The sequence below is a fragment of the Ochotona curzoniae genome, unplaced genomic scaffold (assembly GCF_017591425.1).
Source record: "Ochotona curzoniae isolate NIBS_2020 unplaced genomic scaffold, NIBS_Ocur_1.0 contig_908, whole genome shotgun sequence".
Lineage (NCBI taxonomy): Eukaryota > Metazoa > Chordata > Mammalia > Lagomorpha > Ochotonidae > Ochotona > Ochotona curzoniae.
The window spans coordinates 4,711,439-4,731,582 of record NW_024466607.1 but is presented as its reverse complement, the minus strand read 5'-3'; the positions used below and the strand labels follow the sequence as shown (position 1 = coordinate 4,731,582).

Below are 20,144 nucleotides of genomic sequence, written 5' to 3'. Positions count from 1 at the left end.
AAAGAGGAGGCAGGGGCCCAGGAAGGTGGGGCCCGGCCTCAAGAAGCAGATGTTTGGGGGGGCCTTGGGCACACCCCACAGCTCCTTGGCTATGCTGGACATCTGTGGTGCTCCTGCTCCAGGTCTGGCCACACAGCTCACCCTGGTGTGAATGGACTGGACAGTAGAGTCGCAAGGCAATGCTGCTGCCTCCCGCGGGGATGTGGGGGGCCGGGCTGGGAACTGACTGTGTTCTTGATTGTACCCCTCTCCATTTCTCTGTATCTCTGGCTGTGCTATTTGTAACCACTGGGACTTGTCTGCCTTTTCTACACTATACTGAACAATAGCAATAAACACACGCGCGCAGGCGCAGACTCGCGCCCATCCCACGCTTCTTTGCACCCCACGCCCACCCCCACAGGAGGTCAGAGCTCAGGGGGGGCCCTTTGGCCTCCTCCTTACATGCCCCACCCTGCCCCCAGGCTCACCCCTGTGAACAGCCACTGCTGGTTCCAAGTGGGTTTAACTGCCTTTGATGAAAAGAGGAAGGCTGGGGGAGCCGGGAGGAAGCCTGGAGAAGGAGGAGGAGATGGGGCTGGGAGGTGAGGAGCACAAACTAGAAGAAGCTGAGAGGGGCCTGCTGTGGGGTCTGGGAGTAAATGGAGGGGGGCAAGGAGGCCCTATGCAACTCCCAGATACAATTCCGCAAGCTAGAGTTCATTTCACCTCAATGTTCACTTCCAAAGGAGACACTGCAGGCTGGCACCCATACTTGGAAAACCCAGAGTCTGCAATGTCCCAAAGGTTGTGGCACTGACACAATGCCACAAGTGGAAAGTTCCACTCCCAAAAGCTTTACCTGAAGCCCAGTGTTAGCTTTTTTAGCCACAAACCCAAAAGCCAGTCGTAGTAAGTCACTCAAAGAGATATTTATTTCAGCCGGGCTGGAGGGAGGGAGTGGAGGTAGCCATGGGGTAGGGAGCAAGCAAGAGCAGAAAAAGCAGAAGCAAGAACACAGGAGGAGGGGGAGGGAGAACAAAGAGGCACCTTTATAGCCTCGAGGTGGGCATGAGGAGTGGGGGGGTCCAGGATCGGCAGGTGCAGCTGTGGGTGGACACCAGGGCTAGATCCTCAGGGGATTGGTGGAGCAGTTTTACCTGACGGTCACTAAGTTTACTCAGGCAAGTGGGCCTTAAGAGGGCTGACACCTAGTGCTGGGCAAACAGGCATTCAAGCTGGCACTGAGTCCAGGGTGGCAGGATCAGGGCCTCTGTTGGCGTCACTCCTCACACCCAGTTATTCGACGCTATATGAAATGACTTCCCAGCTCTGTATCCACAATTGGGTCCCTGTGCAAAGATTGCCAAATCTGAAAGATCCTAACTCTGAACGCATGTAAGATCCCCGACATTTCAGACAACGGCTGATCCACCTGCCTCAGTGAGAGAGGGAGATGGCGTGGAGGCTTAGGTTCCATTAACATCCCTTTCCTGGTGCACTCTGTGGGGTCTGAGGACCCCCTACCCTCTCCAGTTAGGGATCTGGCGCCCAGGACAGCGACTTAGCCCCTGTCCCATGTCACCTGCCTCTGATGTCTTGAGAAGACCTTAGGGACGGGGGAGCCCACGGCGGGGTAAATTGCGAGTCGCGTCCTCATGGGGCCGGCTCTCGGGATCCTAGGGCATCAGACTGAGGGGACAGTAGGGAGCCTCCAGGTCCCTATGGCTTCAGACAAAGAGGCACCAGGGCTAGTCTGTCCTCCTCTACAGGAAGGCCTCGCGCGCCCAGCACCGCGGGGCAGACCTTTCTGTCATTTAGGAGACTCAGGGAAAAACAGGGACTTTTTGAAAAGCCGGGATGGGCTGGGGAAGGAAGACCCACAGCGTTCCTTCGGGGTCGCCATGGCAACCGGAGCCCCGCCCCTTCCGAGAGGGCGACGCGGAAGGGCCGGAACCTTTGTGCTCGGCAAGCGTGTGGCTGCCCGGAAGCTGCCGAGCACGGACCGGAGGCTCGTCCACCCGGCACCGGAAGTGAGCTGCGTGGAGGCGCCGCCGGGAGTTGCCACGTCCGAGGCCGGTTGCGCCGCAGCCATGGTGAGCCCAAGGGGTTGGGGTTGCCCAGCCGCCTTCGGGCCGTCCTCACGGGCCTCCTGGGTACCTGCCCGAGGGCCGGTCGGCTCCCCGGCTCCGCTTGGAGCCGGGGCGAGGGGAGCGCTGGCCCTGGCCGGGCGGGAACCCCGCGGGCGCCGCTGGCCTCTGCCCTGGACGCCCGCCCTGCCCAGGCCAGCGTGAGGGCCGAGGGGGGTGAGAGTGTCCAGCCGGGCCGGCCTGGCCGCCCTCCCGCGGCCGGTAGCGGGGAGCCCGCCGTGCCCGGGGCCGCTGCCTCCTTGAGCGGCGGGTGCCCAGGTGATGCGGCTGTCGGTGTTCACGCTTGGGCAGCCTCGGTGCACCTGCGGCGGCCCCGGGCCTCGCTCCCGAGGGGAAGGCGAGGCGAGGCGTCGTGCCTGGTGCGGGACCAGCGGAGCGGGGTCCTGGGAAGCCGGGGACCTGCAGCCGTCTCGGTTCACCTGCCTGCCTCCCGCACGGACGGCTGGGACCCCGGTCCGGGCCCCGCTCCTGGGGGCGTGGGGACCCGAGCTGCCCTTGCAGGGTGCTGGCCCTGGCGGTGGGTCCCCACTCCACACTGGAAGGCCGCCGGCCCTGGGGGTCGCCCCGGGGCCCCTCCTCCTGGGGAGCCAGGCCTGCTTGCTGGCCTCGTCCCTGCTCGGTTCCCCTCCCCACTGGCAGCCGAGCCCCTCTGGCCCCTGCGGGGCGCTCTTCCTGCTCGCTGCTCTGGGCTGAGGACTGCCTCGGACGCCTCTGAGCCCTCCGTGGGGTGTCCGCCCACTGAGAACTTGGACCTGTCGCTGCAGTTGTTGAGAGCTGCCTGTCTCTGGTTGTAGGTGTCAGTAATCAACACCGTGGACACCTCGCACGAGGACATGATTGTAAGTACTCCCTCAGGCTTCTCCGAGGGCAGCATGCGCTGTGGGGTCGCCGTTCTAGATCGCGCCGTGGTGCAGTGGTGAAGCTGGTCCACCTCCCAGTGGTGTCCCCCGAGTGGGCAGGGCCCTGGCAGCGCAGCACCCACTGCAGGGGTGCAGGTTGGGGGTTGGGAGGTGGTCTCCTTGCCTGGCTTCCTCCGGCCGCAGCCAGGGCTGTTAGAAGAGGGAAGGACGGTGACTTGGTGCAGAAGCACAGCTGGGGGGGGGCGGACAGTGGAGCAGCCCGGAGCTACTGGACCAGAGCTCCGTGCCCAGGGTGTGTCCCGAGAGGCCCAGCTCGGGGTTAAAGTCTCCTGCAGGAAAAGCACACACTCTCCTCTCCGCATGGCCCAGCAGCACAGGCCGGCCAGGGCAGGCCCGGGTCACAGCTGGACTCGGTCCTGAGTGGCTCAGCTGGAAGGGTCCCAGGGCCAGGGGCTCCGAGACTCCCTGGCCAGTGTGCATTTCGTCAGGGACAGTGCGCAGGTGGCAGGTGGCACCTGCTCGCGTGGGTGCAGCTCGAGGCTGGGCAGGGCTGAGCGGCAGGTGAGCATAGTTGCTTACTCTGCGTGGGCCACCTGCTGAGGGCTCGGCGGGGCCGCTTGCCTTCCCATGGTCTCTGGGGCAGGTGCTGTCGCTCAGCCCACTTAGAGCGAGCTGAAGCTCCAGTCAGAGCTGAGGAGGAAGGAGTCTGTCCTGGTGGAGCTGGCCCTCCCCGGGGCCCCGACAATCCTGCAGGGAAACCAAGGCCTGACAGGGGGCCTGCTTTCCCTGTGGTGGGAAAGGGGTGTTGAGGCAGATGGATTGGGGCGTCCACAGGAATGACAGGTGGTAGTTCTGAACCCTAAGGTGGCCGGGGCAGTGGCCCGCGCACCTCCAAGAGACGAGGAGCTGTGGGCAGGCCCAGCCTTAGGTCTGGGTGGTCAGTGGGCATCGCAAAGTGGTAGCAGCAGTGTGGCAGGCATTCTCTGGGTCGTGGGCCCCCCATCAGGAGCATGACAGGGCCACGGCTCCTGGGATCGGGGACCCAGATACCCGGCTGGGGTGCTCTGTCTGGGCTATGGCAGATCGCGGAGCACCTGGAGACCCCATGGGCTGGCTGCTGCCCGGGTGTGTGCGGGGTCTGTTCCCCCTCAGCTGGCTGCTGCCCGGGTGTGTGTGGGGCCTGTGTCCCGCTGGACTGGCTGCTCCTGCGGCCATGGCTTGTTGTGCTGTATGAAAAAGTCTCTCAGAGCAGTCGTGGGTGAGGTCAGCTGTCGGCAGGCCCACGCGACCCCGACCTGTCTCCCACAGCACGATGCTCAGATGGATTACTATGGCACGCGCCTGGCCACCTGCTCCTCTGACAGGTCCGTTAAGATCTTTGACGTGCGCAACGGGGGACAGATCCTCGTGGCTGACCTCAGAGGGTGAGTGTCAGGTGGGCCAGGGGCTTGAGGGGCACCGGAAGGTGTGGGAAAGTCCAGAGTGCAGACACCTGCTGGTTGTGCTCAGCAGTGAGCAAGATTGGGTCCTTAGTTGATGTCCCCAGGCTCGATACTTTGTGGGGTCCGGTTAGAGAAGCTGTGCCCAAACATAGACGTGGACTGGTGGCGCAGGACCTTTCTTGTGGGCCGGGGCTGCCTCCTGCCTGCCAGGTCGTGGCACTGCCCCTGGTGTGACACATGCGGTGTAGCAGCTGCTGCCACGGGGACCAGTAGCAAACGCTGCTGTGTGCATGTGCCTCGGGAGCATGGCTGGCACGGCTGTGGAAGCTGGTGAAGTGACCATTCCCCTGGCAATGCTCGTCTGCCTGTGGCCGGGGATAGAGGTTCAGGAATTTTTACAGATACATGTTGGCCTCTGATGGCCCTGAGGCAGTGGGCTCGCCCTTGGCCACGTCTCTGCTGCCTTTGCTCGCTGCAGCGGCCAGTCCCTCACCAGGCCTGCCTGGGTGCCAGGAGCCCCAGGCTTTGGCAGGTAGGGCTGAGGAGTGCAGGGGGTGGGAACAGTCTGCCCATATTTTTGTGGCTGGCATTTAGCGTCTCCTTCACGGATGGGACAGGCTAGAGACCCTCGTGTTGGCCTTTGCTGCGCCTGGTCCCCTGCAGAGTCGCAGCAGCTGTGTCCTGTGCCCGTGGCTGCCCTGCCCGCTTGACTACTTTGTCACTTCCTTGCTAATTGAGACGTGTGGGTGTGTGCCTCGGGCGTGACGGTCCACTGCCCTGGATCCCCGTGAGCCCAGGGCCCCGTGTGCCGTGCTCTGAGAGGGTCCTGCACTGACAGCCTGATGCGCATGCGTGTGGGATAAGCTAGAACATGGTCAGTGTGGGCCCGTCTCCCATGGGCCCGGGAGACGGGCCTCTTCCAGGTGAGGCCAGTGCCTGTCGGCCCGCCAGCCAGTTTCCTGAGTGTCCCTCGGTGTGTGTGCACACGCTTGTGGATGTATGATTCACGTTTTTTGCTGTTTTTAAAGATTTATTTATTTTTATTGGAAAGTCAGATTTACAGAGAAGGGTGTACAGGACGATCTCTCATCCGCTCTTTCACTGCCCAAGTGGCCTCAACAGCTAGAGCTGAGCCGAGCCGAAGCCAGGAGTCGGGAGCTTCTTCTGGGTCTCCCACAGGGGTGCAGGGAGCCGGATGGGAAGTGGAGCAGCCGGGACATGAACTAACGCCCAAAGGGATCCCGGAGTGTGCAAGGCGAGGACTTTAGCTACTAGGCTACTGTGCCAGGCCCAAGATTTATGTTTTTAATTTTCAGACAGAATGTTGAATGACAAAGATTTATTGTTGCTGCCATGGGTTGAACATGATTCAGAAATCTTTTTATTATGAAAGGCAGATTTTACAGTGCATAGTTCACAAGTGTAGGCGCTGGAAGACGAGAGGGACCCCGAGCCCGCCCTGCCGGCGCCGTCAGCCGCTCCCGTGGCTGCCTCTCCTTGATGCTGACAGATGTGCAGGTTCGACGCCGTGGGTCGCTGGCCCGGTTCTCCACTCCCCTGCTCCGACTCGGACAAGCTGTGCCTTTAACCTTTCTGTTGGCAGCTAAAAGTAGGACTCAGCTTGTTCAAAACCCCCGCACGAGCTGCCGTCTCGCAGCTCACAGGGCAGGCTTCCCCAGCGCGGGAGGCAGCCTTGACCTTCGGCGTCCTGAGCCACTGGCCTTGGAGCTGCCCTTCATTCCTCTGCTCACAGTGTCCCTGTTGCCCACCAGCTTGATGCCTGAGTACCTCTCGTACTGGCCACGCCTGCCGCTCCCTGAGTCAGAGCAGTCGGGGGACAGCCCTGCCTTCTGTCACCCTGCGCTCTGCGTGCCCCCCTCACCTGGCCTGTCGCTGCCCCCACTCCCTGCCGGCTCTCCCTCCCTCCACACAGGGCGCTGGCCTCCCTTACCTGCCAGGCTGACAGCCTGCAAAGAATGCACCCACCAGTCCCGCTTCCAGCTTGTCTCTTTTCTCTGTTTTACGTTTCTCCATCGCACTTAGTGGGCTTTTGTTTATTAGGTTTTTGTGTTTATTGTGGGCTTTCTGGAGATTGCGGGTTGGGGCGCTTGAGGGAGGAGACATCCGCCTGCACCTCTGGGTCCTGCTGGAGTCAGGGCCCCACACCTGGCGCAGCTGGCGCAGTGTGCTGCCTGCTCGGGTCGTGCAGTCCTGGACAGGAAGCGGCACGCACGGACCTGGCTCCGCTGCCTCCGTTACCTGCTGACGACTGGGCCAGGTTCTGCTTTGTGGACACGGAGGGAGCTCCGGGCATGTGGCCTGGGAGCTAGCAGTGTTGTGCCTGCACGCCCGGGACTGCCCCAGGAAAGCAGCCGTTCCAACGGGGTGAAACCCCAGAGCCCTGCTCCTGGCCTGAAGGTGAGGGTGGACACACGTGGCAACCATCCCCGGCTTAGAGAGGTTCCTGTTCAGAGCCTGGCAGCAAGCAAAGGAAGCCAGCACAGGAGACCTGGGACCGCAGGCTTGTTGAGGGGTTAAGGTAGTGGAAAGACAGGGCCTCCCCAGGAAAGTGGCTGCAGAGGTGGGTGAGGGACTCCGTCTGCGGGTGTTCCTGGGCCCGAGGTATGCCCGCTGCGTGTGCTTCACGAGTGGAACTCCCGCGGGCCAGGTGCCCTCTATTGCCCTCTCCACGGGCTGGGTCCCCTCTGTGACGCCCTCCTTTGGATGTTGTCTGCTGTGTGAGGTGCTGTGGGCTCCTCGGGCGTACTTAGACGGCCTCGGCCCTATCCCTGCAGACATGAAGGGCCCGTGTGGCAGGTGGCCTGGGCCCACCCCATGTATGGCAACATCCTGGCATCCTGCTCCTATGATCGCAAAGTCATCATCTGGAAGGAGGAGAATGGCACCTGGGAGAAGACACATGAGCACTTGGGCCACGACTCCTCAGGTACTGGGGAGGAGTGCCTGCTGGAGAGGGTCCCATCCCTTCCTGGGGAGGGCCTCCATCCTCAGGCGGGGCCTGCTGTGCTGTGGGACACAGTGGCAGTGGAGGTGACACTTGCATCTCTGGGATGTGTCTGGCTGCCTACTCAACACACCCTCTCCCTCCTCCCTCCACAGTGAACTCGGTGTGCTGGGCCCCGCACGACTATGGCCTCATCCTGGCCTGCGGGAGCTCAGATGGGGCCATCTCACTGCTCTCCTACACTGGGGAAGGCCAGTGGGAAGTGAAGAAGATCAACAACGCGCACACGGTGAGTCCAGGCGCCGCCCTGCCGCAGGCGAGAGGGGCAGGCGGGTGGGGCGGGGCAGCCAGTGGCAGCCAGAGCTGGAACTTTGTCTTAACTTTTGAAAAATTGAAAGCACAGCGTGCGCACACAAGGTAGTGTGGCTCGCCAGCTCACAGGGAAGCCCCTGCCCCGGGTAGCCACTGCTCCACTCCCGGACTCTGACTTGGCCTCTGTTGACCCATCATGTTCCTGGAGTCAGACCTCGTACAGGCCATGTGCCCGATATCTCCCTGGCATCACGGGCTTAAGGCTCAGCCAGGTCGTGACCGGGATGGACACTGTGTTCCCTCCTGAGTCTTGAGCATTCATATTCCGGGCTCCTAGACATCTGCATGTGTGGTGGTCGTGGAGCCGTGGACGCTTCTGTGTGCAGCTGTGTGGTCATGCACGTTCTGTGTCTGGCTGTGGAGGCTACCCACAGTCGTCACGCTGCCTGCCACCGACGCTGTGAGAAGTGTCTCCCATTGCAGCCAGGTGCTCCCTCGCGGTGCTGTGATTTGCATTTCCCTGGTGCCTGCCAGGACTGGTCCTGTCTCCTGTGCTCACTGGCCATGGTGTCCACCTGTGGTGTCAGGAGGAGCAGGAACCTGCAGGGCCTCTCAGGAACGGGCAGAGGGGGCCCCAGGCCGTGAGGATGCACCCAAGGCCCCTGCGTCCTGGACCAGGAGCCCCCTCCCTACTTCCTGCCAGTGTACACCCTGATGGCAGGAGGGGTGGCTCGGGGAGTTGGGCACTTTTCCGTGGCAAGCCCCAAACGGAAGAAGCTGTCATCCCAGTGTCTCAGGTCGGGTGTGCCTCTCTCTCAGGCCTGAGACTGCAGAAGGTGCGAGCTTGTGTACTGTGGACAAATGTGTGGATGCTGGGAGTGGCACTGCAGGGCAGGGGGCATCTGGGGAGCAGTGTGTTGCTGATGAGTGTCCAGGTTCTGCACACCGCCGCAGGGCAGTCCTGGGACGCGGTGGGTCCAGAGTGGGCAGCGGTAGCGGGCGAAGGCATGCATGTGACAGGGAGCCTTCTCTGCTGTCTCCCAGGGAAGGGTGGGGTGTCCCTGACGGGGAAGTGAGTCCAAGGAGGGAGTGTCAGCCCGCCATCACGGCCGCCTCTCTTCGTCTCAAGACCTCTTAGGGCTCTGTCTTGGCTAGATGCGCCCTGCAGTGGCCACAGTGACAGCAGTGACAGCCATCAACCTGGTAATGTTTGGTTATTTTTGTTGGAAAGACAAATCAGGTTTAGAGAGGAAACACATCTTCCGTCCGATGATTCACTCCACAAGCAGCCACAACAGCTGGAGCTGAGCCAATCTAAAGGCAGGAGCCAGAAGCCTCTTCCGGGTCTCCCACACGGGTGCAGGTCCCAAGGCTTTGGGCCGTCCTCTGCTACTTTGAGGCCACAAGCAGGGAGCTGGATGGGAAGTGGAATGGCCGGGACACAAATTGGCGCCCATATGGGATTCTGGCACCTTCAAGATGAGGACTTAGCCCCTGAGGCATTGCGCCAGGCCCTGTTGATCGATTCCCAAGGCACAGTGACAGAATGTGAAAATGCATTGTGGTGCGGCAGGTGTAGCCACTGCCTGTCCTGTTATGGTCCAGCTTTCCGCTCTGCATCCTGGGCATCAGTGAAGGTGCCACGTGCTTGGGTCCCAGCAAGTGTGGGAGATGCAGGTGGAATTCTGGGCTCTGGCCTAAGCCTGGTCCAGCCCCCGCTAGTTCAAATAGACAAAAATAAAACCGTACGTGTAGTTAGGACAGGGTAGGTACCTGGAAATGCTTTAGAAACATGCTTTGAATCTTTAAGGCAGAGTGGGAGTTGTGGGGGGAGATATTCCAAGTACTGGTTCATTCTCCAAAGAATTGTAGCACCTGGGACTGGGCCAGGCCAAAACCAGGAGCCGCTTCCGGGCTTCCCACGGGGGACCGAAGCACTTGAACCAGCACCCACGTGGTACCAGCACCGAGGGCAGCAACAGCGGATCGTTTACTCCACTGAGGCTAAAACACATCTACCAGTCACAGTGTCAAGGCAAACAAGCGTGAAACGAGGTGAAAGAAAAGCCGGCTCCACAAGGAGCTGCCCTGCGTGCCATGAACACTGGGACAGGAAGTGCAGGGGGCGAGTCAGGTGCTGGTCACTGTGGGGGACAGACTGTGTGTCAGGAAAACCACATGTGGAATTCCAGGTCTGAGTGAAACCACCACTTAACAAGGAATCAGATGTTTAAGATGGGTATGTATAGGTAAGTATATTTGAGATGCAGAGTCCATCTTCCATCTGCTGGTTCACTCCCCAGATGGCCCCGCAGCCAGAAGCTCTGTTGGGGACCTAAGTGTCTGAGCCACCGTCCACTGGCTCCCAGTACTCCAGCAGGAACTAGATGGGAAGCGGCACAACCAGGGCTTGAACCAGTGCTCCAGCAAGGCATGTTGGCATCACAAGCTGCTGCCTACCCCTGCCACAGTGCCAGTCCCACTAGGATGCACTATTAGGTGGCTAATCCTAGATGTAGGCCCGGCAAGATGGCTCAGTAGCTAAGTTCTCCCCTTGCAACTGGCTGGATCCCATATGAACATCAGTTTGTGTCTGGCTGTTCCTCTTCCCATCCAGCTCCCGGCTTGTGGCCCGGGGAAGCAGTCGAGGACGGCCCAAATCCTTGGGACCCTGCACCCACGTGGGAGACCAGGAAGAGGCTCCTGGCTCCTGGTCGGCTCAGCTCCAGCTGTTGCAGCCATCTGGGGAGTGAACCAGCAGATGGAAGATCTTTCCATAAATTTGATCTGCCTTTCCAACAAAAAATAAATACTAGAAAAAAAATTGTTGGGATAGGAAGAGACTCGTGGCCAGGGTTCCGTTAGTTGCAGGAGAGGAAAGGGCCGTGCAGCCTGCAGGAACGGTGCAGAGTTAGGGCGTGACCAGCAGTGCTTGCCACAGAGCCTTGGAGTCAGCCATTCTGTTTCCTGTGGCTTGTGGAACTTTGGGGCCGCAGTGTGCCCCCACCATCGATCCTGAGAGCTCCCCGTCCCTTCCTTGAGTGAGAGCTGTGGAAAGAGGAGGCTGTGATGGCCTGTGAGGCCAGCGCTGTGTCCTGCTGCCGGAGAAGCGGGGGATCGGCTTAGCACAGGAATAAAATGCCAGGACGCAGTCGTGCCAGCAGAGGGCGCGGAGAGCAGACAGCGCCGAGGCGCGGCAGGAGCGCCTGGAGTTTTGCAGGGGGGCATGTGCTCAGGTTTTTCCGTTAGTAGGACTTCTGTTCTGGACTTGGCGGGGGGGTGGGGTGCTGCTCTGGCTTTCTCCTGGGGTGGGGGTAGCACACAGGCAGCACTTTGAGGGGGACAGCGAGTCTGGACGTGTCCTTGTTGGACCATGTCGAGGTAAGCTGAGCAGGGCTGCTGGTGCCCATCAGTGGCCTGACAACCCAGCCCTGGGTCCTGGCAAGGGTGACCACTCATGGGGGCCCCTGTGCCTCCCCCAGATCGGCTGCAATGCTGTCAGCTGGGCACCCGCTGTCGTTCCGGGAAGCCTCATAGACCAGCCCTCGGGGCAGAAACCCAGTTACATCAAGAAGTTTGCCTCGGGAGGATGCGACAACCTCATCAAGCTGTGGAGGTGAGTGTGCGCCCGTCCGTGCTGCTGCTTAGAGCCCTGTGTCCAGCGCTGTCAACGTGACTCCTGCAGCTGCGCACTGCACCAGGCTAGGGCTCAGTGTGTCTGCGGTCCCCGACAGGGAGGATGAGGATGGCCAGTGGAAGGAGGAGCAGAAGCTGGAGGCGCACAGCGACTGGGTCCGTGACGTGGCCTGGGCCCCCTCCATCGGGCTGCCCACCAGCACCATTGCCAGCTGCTCTCAGGTAGCCCTGCCCCACCCCTGGGACAGTCCTCTTGGGAGGTGGCCTGCCCCCGCTGAGGCAGGGATGGCCGTCCTGGGCTGGGAACAGAGGGGTCCAGAGCAGGTTAGAGGGAGTGACAAGTTCCCTGACAGGTCAGAGGGCAAGGTGGGGCCCTGGGAGATTTACCTTTCATAGATTGAACTTAGGAGACAAGCAAGCTCGAATGGTTAAAGTTTTTTTATTCACAAGCATGACACGTGGGATGGAGATACAGGCAATGGCTTAACCCACTGCTCTCAGCAGCCCCAAGCTCCGTTTTGAGAATGGGAGCCCGGGGAAAACCTGAGAAAACTGCAGGGAGTGTCTGTAGCTAAGTGGGAACTCTTCCCTCGGTAAGGGACTGGGTGGCGGGGAGCCCCATGTGGTCACCCCTTGCTGCTTGCCTTCCCAGGATGGCCGCGTATTCATCTGGACGTGCGACGATGCCTCAGGCAGCACCTGGTCTGCCAAGTTGCTACACAAGTTCAACGATGTCGTGTGGCACGTGAGCTGGTCCATCACTGCCAACATCCTTGCAGTCTCAGGGGGAGACAATAAGGTATGACCCCCTCCGTACACCATGCACTCAGCAGGAAGCACGTGAGACCCCTAAACAGCGGGTAGAGGGTACCCCCAAATCACTCGTGTGCTGCATGAGTAACAGGCAGCTGCAGGGGGACAAGGGTCCCATGTGTGAAGCAGAGCTGCGACTCAGGGACCTGTGAAGTCCCGGGCCGCCCACCTATGCATGGGGGTGGCACAGACGCGCTCGGGACCAGAGGCTTTGCCTGCCGTCCAGAGCGCACGCTGGGGGCTGTGTGGTCAGCTTTGCTCTGTGGGAGACGCTGAGTCTCTGTGGTGCAGGTCCTCCCTGGGTTCCTAGGAGCTGCTCAGCTTCACCCTCACATGGCAGCTCTGGGCTCTGCAGGGAGAAGGTGCCACTGGCTGTGCTCTTCCAGGGAACCGAGAGAAACCTGGGAGGGGAGGAGAGTCGGGGCTGGGAGTGACTGTGCTACCTTGCAGGTGACACTGTGGAAGGAGTCGGTGGATGGGCAGTGGGTGTGCATCAGTGACGTCAACAAGGGCCAGGGGTCTGTGTCCTCGTCCGTCTCGGAGGGCCAGCAGAACGAGCAGTAAGAGGACAGGCTTCCGGGCTCAGCTGAGCGACGCTGGCGAGGAGAGCACCGAGCGCCCCGAGCCTCTTCCCGGGGTAGGGGCGTCTGTCCACCGTGCGTGGCTGCGGCTGGCGACCTGCCCTGTGACAGCCTTCACACAATGGGAACTGCAGAAGATCTTCAAAGCAGTTATTTTAACTATTTTGGGCCATTTTTTATGTAACTTTGGGTTCAGACATTATTTGGGGTTGTTTCCAGTGTAATAAAATCATATTGCTTCTAATCGTGCTGCCCCCCAACTCCACGGCCAGAGCAGTTCCACTGGGCCGTGCGCAGGTAAGCAGGGACTCCTCCGGAGCGTCTGGCTGGAGCCCACGGGAGGGAGGGAGAACTGCGGCTCCCACATCCAAGCCTTCCCGGAATGTGAAATTGCTCCCTGCTACTAAGGAGGCAAAGCGCAGGCCCAGGAAGGCGCCCTGTCCTGCTGCCTGCCTCACCAGGCTCTGCCCAGGCAGAGCAGGGCTGTGCCCAGCAGGCTGACTGCCAGCACCGGGCCAGGCGAAGCTGCTCCAGCGGCTGGACGTGGCGGAGGAAGCACACAGAGCTGAGCAGCAGTGCCGGCCCCACAGAGCACACCGGTCCCACCCCCGTGCTGCGTGCATTACAGTAAACCAACGGAGGGCTGCTTCCTGGCTTCAGGAGGTGAATTAAGCAAAAAAAAATCAAACTGATCAGGAAGCACAAAGACCCCCAAATGACACACAGGACCTCACAGGCCGCTTCTAACAGACTTGTGAGGGAGGGGCTGTGCCGCCTGCAGTGCCAGCATCCCCGGGGCACTGCCTCCAGCTCCTCTCTGGTTCCCTGCTAATACACCTGGAAAAACTAACACAAGACAGTGGAGTTCTTGGCTCAGCCTGGCCACTGTGGCCATCTGGGAAGTGACCCAGCAGTTACCTCCTCATCTCTGAGAATTAAAATTCTTGGAACCCATGTAGCATTGCCTATGACACATTTGTCCTGAAGTCTGAAAACACAACATGACACGCGCAGTTGGACAGAGGACCCAGACAGGCTGAACAGGCACACCCAGCCGACCGCCAACACCAGCAAGAGGAGCCTCTCCGTAAACTGCTGGGAGATGTGGCTGTCCACGTGCGGAGCACTGTGCCCTAGAGGAAAATAAACTTACCAAGTGCCCACACTGCACCAGGATCACAATGCCGAGTCCTAACCTTGTGAGCAAGACCAGACAGGTTCTGTCAAAGCTCTGGACAAGGAAGAAGACGGTGAGGAGGCACACAGCACGGGCGGACTCATGGGCAAAGGCCATGGACCTGCTGAGTCTGTTACTGATGTTGAGAGAACTTGCAGACAGTGGAAACGCCCCAAGAAACTACTAGCCTCCCAAGTACATAACCAAAGGGACGGAGTCGGCGTGTCAGCCTCCCACGCAGGTGGACTGCAGCGAGAGACGGGGCTGTCCTACATGCCCTGCCCGTCAGCAGGCCAGAAAAGTGTTACTGTCACATGGATGAACTGGAAGACAACACACGAACACCAAAACAGCACCATGGTGTAAGGTGTTAAGCCTTTGGCTGCAGTGCCAACATCACACATGTGCACCTGCTTCCTTCACTTCCCTTCCAGCTCCCCCTAGTGTGCCTAGGAAGGCAGTAGAGGGTGCCCTAAGTCCTCGGGTCCCTGCATCCCTTTGGGAGACCTGAAAGGAGCCTCCAGGCTCATGACTTCTGACCAGTGAGTGTGGTTCTAGCTGTTGGCAGCCGTTTGGGATGATGAAGCAGTGGATGGAAGATCTGCCTTTCACACGAAAACAACAACAAAATCACCTGCAATGCCAGCATCCCATGTGGACACCAGTTTGACTAATCCACTCCCTGCTTGTGGCCTGGGAAAGCAGCTCAAGATGGCCCAAAGCCTTGGAACCCTGCACCCATGTGGGAGACCTGGAGGAGGTTCCTGGCTCCTAATTGGCTCAGAAGTGGCCATTGCAGCCACTTGGGACTGAATCAGTGGATCAAAGATCTGTCTCTCCTCCTCTCTGTAAATTTGACTTTGCAATAAAAAATAAGTCGCTAAAACTTTTTATCAGGCAGATCTGATCTACGGAGAGGAGATCTTCCATCCACCAGTTCACTCCCCAAGTTGTGGCTGCAATAGCAAGAGCTGAGCCAGTCTGAAGACAGGTTCCTGCAGTCTACCGCTGGGTGCAGTGTCCCGAGGCTTCTAAGACGAAGGCTCCTGGTCACGCGCTTGACCTACCAATTAAGATGATCTTGAGACAATCACCACAATAGTTGATGCTTGGAAATGGAAATGGGCCACTCCTGGGGTGATGAAAACGCCCACAATGCTCCGTACAGCAGGCTGCAGGAAAGGAAAGGCGCATGCCATGTCGCTGCCCCAAGCCCAGCACCAAGTGAGGACAAGACCAGGGAGGGTGAGGAGGCAGCAGCCACATCTTCCACTCCTCTCCAAAAACAAACCAACTCACTGTGCAAAAGGAAACTCGCTGTGCTGAGGTGGTCCCTTAACCCCCCAGTGTGAGCACTTGTGAAGCAGCAGGGGGAGGACCAACTGCCTTCCCACCCAGACAAAGGGGGACAGAGCAGGCTGCACAGCCCCAGAGGCCTCAGCCTCCTGCCAAGAGGAGCAGGTTCCAAAACAAGGGAAGGGAGCCAGGGCCCTGGAAACGACCTCCGGAGTGTGCTGCGGGGCCTGTGGAAGGGCCAGGCTGGCCATGTCATCCTCTGCATGCACAGTAAGTCCCAGAAGGATCAGGCTGAGCCCCAGGTCAGGGGGTGCTGGGCAGAGACCAACACCCACACCCAGCATCTCCCTCCGCGTCTCCTAACCAGGAAGAACAAACACCAGACCCCAAGCAGCAGCAGCCACGGGACTGAGGACAATGATCTGAGAGAGCCACTGTGACACGGGCGCACGGGGTGGGCGAGTGCCCAGCCTGAATTCCTACCTCCACTATCTAACTCGGCTTCCTCGCAACACACCTGGGAGGCAGCAAATGTTTTAAACATTAAATGGGATATATATAAATTGGCGAAAAACATTTGAAAGGCGTGTTCAGGGTTGGCTGTCGTGGTGCTGCACTTTAAGCTGCTGCTTACAACGTAGACATCCTGTATCCCAGTGCCAGGACCCTTCCTGCCCCAGCTGCTGTGCCACTGCAGTCCAGCTGCCTTCCAAGAGCTCCCCCCACACCAGCCCAGGCAGGAGGGCAATCCCAGAGGACATGCGCATCTCCATGGGGAGGGGAAGGGGTAGCTCCAGAATGGCAAACGGGAGACTGCTTTTTCTTTTACAATGTGCGATGGCCACGTCACAAGTACTCTGCAGCCATCACACCCCAGCAGGACCAACCAGGCCACACAGATGCTCCCCAAAGTGGACACAGACAGGAAGTGAGCCAGGGAATGTGTACAGACAGAAAGGACCCCAGCAAGGTGGGGGCCTGTGTAACGGGCACCGTGCTGGAGGAGCCGGAAGCCCAAGGCTCCGTGGGACGTCCCTGCAGCAGCAGAGCCCACGCAGGCAGGCCACTTTCGCTGCTGTCCCAGGCTCGTTAACAGGGAGCTTGGACATAAGGAAAGCAGCCAGGACCAGATCTCACACTCCTGGGAATTACAGTGGGTGCTTAACCTGTTGCAACAGCAGAGCCTGGCCCCGTGGGGCCGCTGCTGTTTTTGTAGTTCAACATTTCCGTGGTATCTAATTGTGAAGTTATTTCCAAATGTTTCCTAAGAGTGGTTTTCAAAGAGCAGATGACAGCCACCAGGAAAGCGGAGTCCCACACCTTCCCGGTGTCTGATCATCTGTCCCGCATCCCCAGCGTCCCGACCATGACATTCACCATCACTGCCACCACCGCAGTGACAAAACTCCAACCTCACCCCAGAGGAGAAATTGAGGCGACGTGTTCTCCACCCCCTCTGGAGCCATCAGCCGTGCCCCCGATCCCACGCCCTCCTGGGCATTTCCCACCACACCCCTGTCCTCCGTGAGTCCAGTCAGGTGCACGATCCCGCGAACAGGGCAGCTGTCCATCCACGTGGGGCCTTGGCATGGTGCAGCCCCAACTCCACAGGCATCTGGACAGTGAACCAACACACGGAGATCCGTGTCTCAGCCTTGAGTTACACACTGTGGGAGAGAGAGGGATCATGGAGACGTTCAGGATAGATGCTGCTGCTGGCGAGGACTGCTCACCTGAAACGCCCGACGTGGGGCGCAGGAGGAACACCCACCTTTTCTGTCGGAAGCAGGCTTCGTACCGGCGAAGATGACTCACCTTGGAGCTGCGTCCCACAAAGCCTCTTGGGCCTGCAGCAGCAACCTGCTCTGGAAGGCCCCACAGGCTCAAGCAGCCCTCACACTGAGAGCCGAGAAGAGAGTCATGCAGGCAGGCACACTTGTGGGTAGGAATGTAGAGGGAATTTTTCCAGAATGCGGAACCTGGGTGTATTTTGAGCCTGAAGGTAAGAAGCTGTTGGAAAGACTAGCTAGCAAGGGGCCTTAAGTGCTGGGGCCACAGCCGCAGTCGAGCAGCAGGGCGGGCAAGATCCTGGGAGCAGTGAAGATTAGAGGGGTCTCCTGGTCAGGGGAGCAGGCACCAGTTCTCACTGTGAGACGCCATTTCCAGCAGGCCAAATCACCCCACAGGACAGCCCCCACGGGACAGCCCCCACGGGACAGCCCCCACGGGTGCCGGCTGGGAAGCAGCGGAAGTCGGCCCACCTACTCCTTGTTCCCACCACGGCCTGGTCTGGCGCCCACTGTGATTAGTAGGGAATGAGCCACTGGATAGAAGCGCTCTCCCTCTCTGCCCCATTTCAGACAGTTCTTGAAAGATCTAATTTTTTTGTTTTTGAAAGGCAGAATTAAAGCAAGGGAAGGCAGAGGTTTTACCAGCTCCCCCTCAAATGCCCACAATGGCAGGGCTGGGCCAGCCACAGCCAGGAGCTTCTTGCAGCTCTCCCACATGGTGCGGGGACCCAAGCACGTGGGACCTTTTCCAGTTTTCACAGGTGCATTAGCAGGGAGCTGGCTTTTAAGTGGAGCAGCTGGAGGTTGAGCTGACACCCATATGTGCCAGCATCACAGGACGCAAGCTTAATGCACTATGCCACCCTTCCAAATAATTTTGTAAGTTTAATATCTAAATCTCTACATCAACTCCTTGGTGAACTGACAGATGTGGGGTGCGACGGGGTCCTGTCTTCACTGGCTTCCTTGGGTGTTTTTCATCGTGGTTCTTAGTAACTGTTACACAACAGGCTCTGTAGAGCGGTAGCCCCGTGCTGCCACTGCAAAGTGCTGACCTGAACTACAAGGCCAGAACAAGGGGACGAGAAATCCCCAAGGGCCCAGGGAACAATGCCCAGCTGCCTGGTCACACTCCAGTGGAGCCAAACCCACTGAATGCCAGCGGGAAAGCCAATTATTTGTTTTGCCATGACCTACCTGTAGCAGTGGATCTGGGAGGCCAAGCTACAGGGAGCAGCAGAAGGAAGGAACAAGCCAACAGCAGCAGGCCAAGGATGGCACACTAAGCCACAGCTGCAAGGACAAGAAAGGAGACAGGGCAGCAGCACAGCACGGGGTTAAGCTGTCACCTGCCAACACTGGGTCCCGCCCAACTCCCTGCTGAGGCTCGGGAAAGCAGGGAAGTTGGCTCCAATGCTTGGGCCCCTGCACCCACATGGGAGACCAGGATGGCGTTCCAGGCTTGGCCCAGTGCCAGCCTTTGTGATCATTTGAGAAGTGGCAAGTCTCCTTTTCATCTTAAAACAGAGGGTGGGAAGATAGCGCAACAGAAGACTGGCAACAGCAGACCAAGCCCAACAGAGGACAGGGCCAAGGCTGTGCAGCCACCTCGAGAGCTGCCAACTGAGGCAGCGGCCGTCACCTGAGAACACACGGCCAGGTCCGAGTCGCTTGGTTCTGGTAGTGAGTGTCCCCACCCACAGGGCTGAGTGGACAATGAGAGCCTTCCTGGAGTATGCCCCCACTGCCGCTGCCACCCTGGGACTCCATGGCATGCAACAAGGAGGTTTCCAACTCCCGAGACCTTTCTGTTCCCAAAAGATAACAAGGCTGGCAGTAGTGTTTGCCAGCTGCCAGGTTATCCAAGATCAGGCCCAGTATGGCCGCCAGGGCAGTGAACCCAAGTTGCAGGTGGCTTCATAGCTCTGTGGGTGCCTGGTCACCAAGGTGGGGGTGGCCTTCAGGACTGCTCACCTGCTCCAAGCACCTCGCTGCCCTCCCACCCTCCACCCTTGACTCCCTGGGCCCCGGACTTAAGAGGTCTAAAGCCAGAGGATGGCTGTTGGGTCTAGGGTAAGTGCTAACCAGCACCCAGGACAGGCTCATGTCTTGCGGGACCAGCACCTCAGGGAGCTTCCAATGGGAAGGGCCCAGTTGTAGTTAAGGAGCTTCCATCCAGCCCAGCCTGCACTGCCCTGCCCCAAACCCCCTGCAGACTGACTGAACACTGTCCCATCTTCCCATCTGGCTCTCCCAGCCCATCCTGGGAAGGACACACACATCTTGGAAGCCTCCCACAGGTCCCTGCCCGAGAGTAAGGAGATGGTGTGGCCTTGGGGGCTGGCCTCAGGGCCATCTGGCTTTCCATCAAACTACGGGCTCAGGCTCTCAGCTGAGTGGCTGCAGAGCCACTGGGGCTTCCAGGTAGACAACTCCCATGACCCTGAGGAGCAAGTGTGGCCCTCCCAGGACGCAAGACCTGGACGGCTGGTGACCAGAAGCACAGAGCTTGACAGCTGCTCCCAAGTCCTGCAGCCTCAGTCGTGGGCCACCACCACGGCCAGCTCAGCACCTGTATACTGCCACCTCACTGTGCTGGGGCCACATGGGCCATCAGCGGCCTCAGGTTGGTCAATGCAAGAGGACTTGCACCCACCACACTCAATCTGTGACCACCCTCAGGGACAAAGGCGTCTATCAAGCTTGACCTAAAGCCATGGAGACAGAGAGGGGCTTTGCCTGGTTGCCAGAACAGGCCAGCGGGCAGCCTTGGAGATGGCTGAAGGACAGCCCTGGCTCCAGCCTCCCCCTCACTTTCTGCTCAGGGCAGTCACGGTCAGCAGTGCATTCCTCGGCTGTTGAGATGCAATGCCCCGTCCAGAGCACGCACGTCATGAGCCCCAGGCACAGGAAGCAGTGGCGTGCCACAGAGACCTGGTACACAGGGTGGCAACTCCAGGCCCTTGGGGGCCTCTGGGATACCTCAAGCAGCTGTCCCAGCAGCACCAGCCCGAGGGCGTCTGACCTCCACGCTGGGCCTCTGCACAGGGGCCAGGAACATTTTAGCTCCTCAGGAATGTAAACGCACCACGCAGAACTGGCCACCTCTGGGACGAGAGCAGGGTGTAAAGCAAACAGCAGGC

General features: G+C 59.5%; 1 protein-coding gene across 1 annotated transcript; it reads left to right on the top strand.

Annotated features, from left to right (window-relative positions):
- Nucleotides 1-2,018: 2,018 nt before the first annotated feature.
- SEC13 (SEC13 homolog, nuclear pore and COPII coat complex component) lies at nucleotides 2,019-12,982 on the top strand. Its single transcript, XM_040995186.1, has 9 exons — nucleotides 2,019-2,075; nucleotides 2,924-2,968; nucleotides 4,298-4,413; nucleotides 7,227-7,378; nucleotides 7,552-7,685; nucleotides 11,191-11,324; nucleotides 11,443-11,566; nucleotides 11,997-12,143; nucleotides 12,608-12,982. The coding sequence occupies exons 1-9, from the start codon at nucleotides 2,073-2,075 to the stop codon at nucleotides 12,719-12,721; spliced, it is 969 nt and encodes a 322-aa protein (XP_040851120.1). The 5' UTR covers nucleotides 2,019-2,072; the 3' UTR covers nucleotides 12,722-12,982.
- Nucleotides 12,983-20,144: the final 7,162 nt, after the last annotated feature.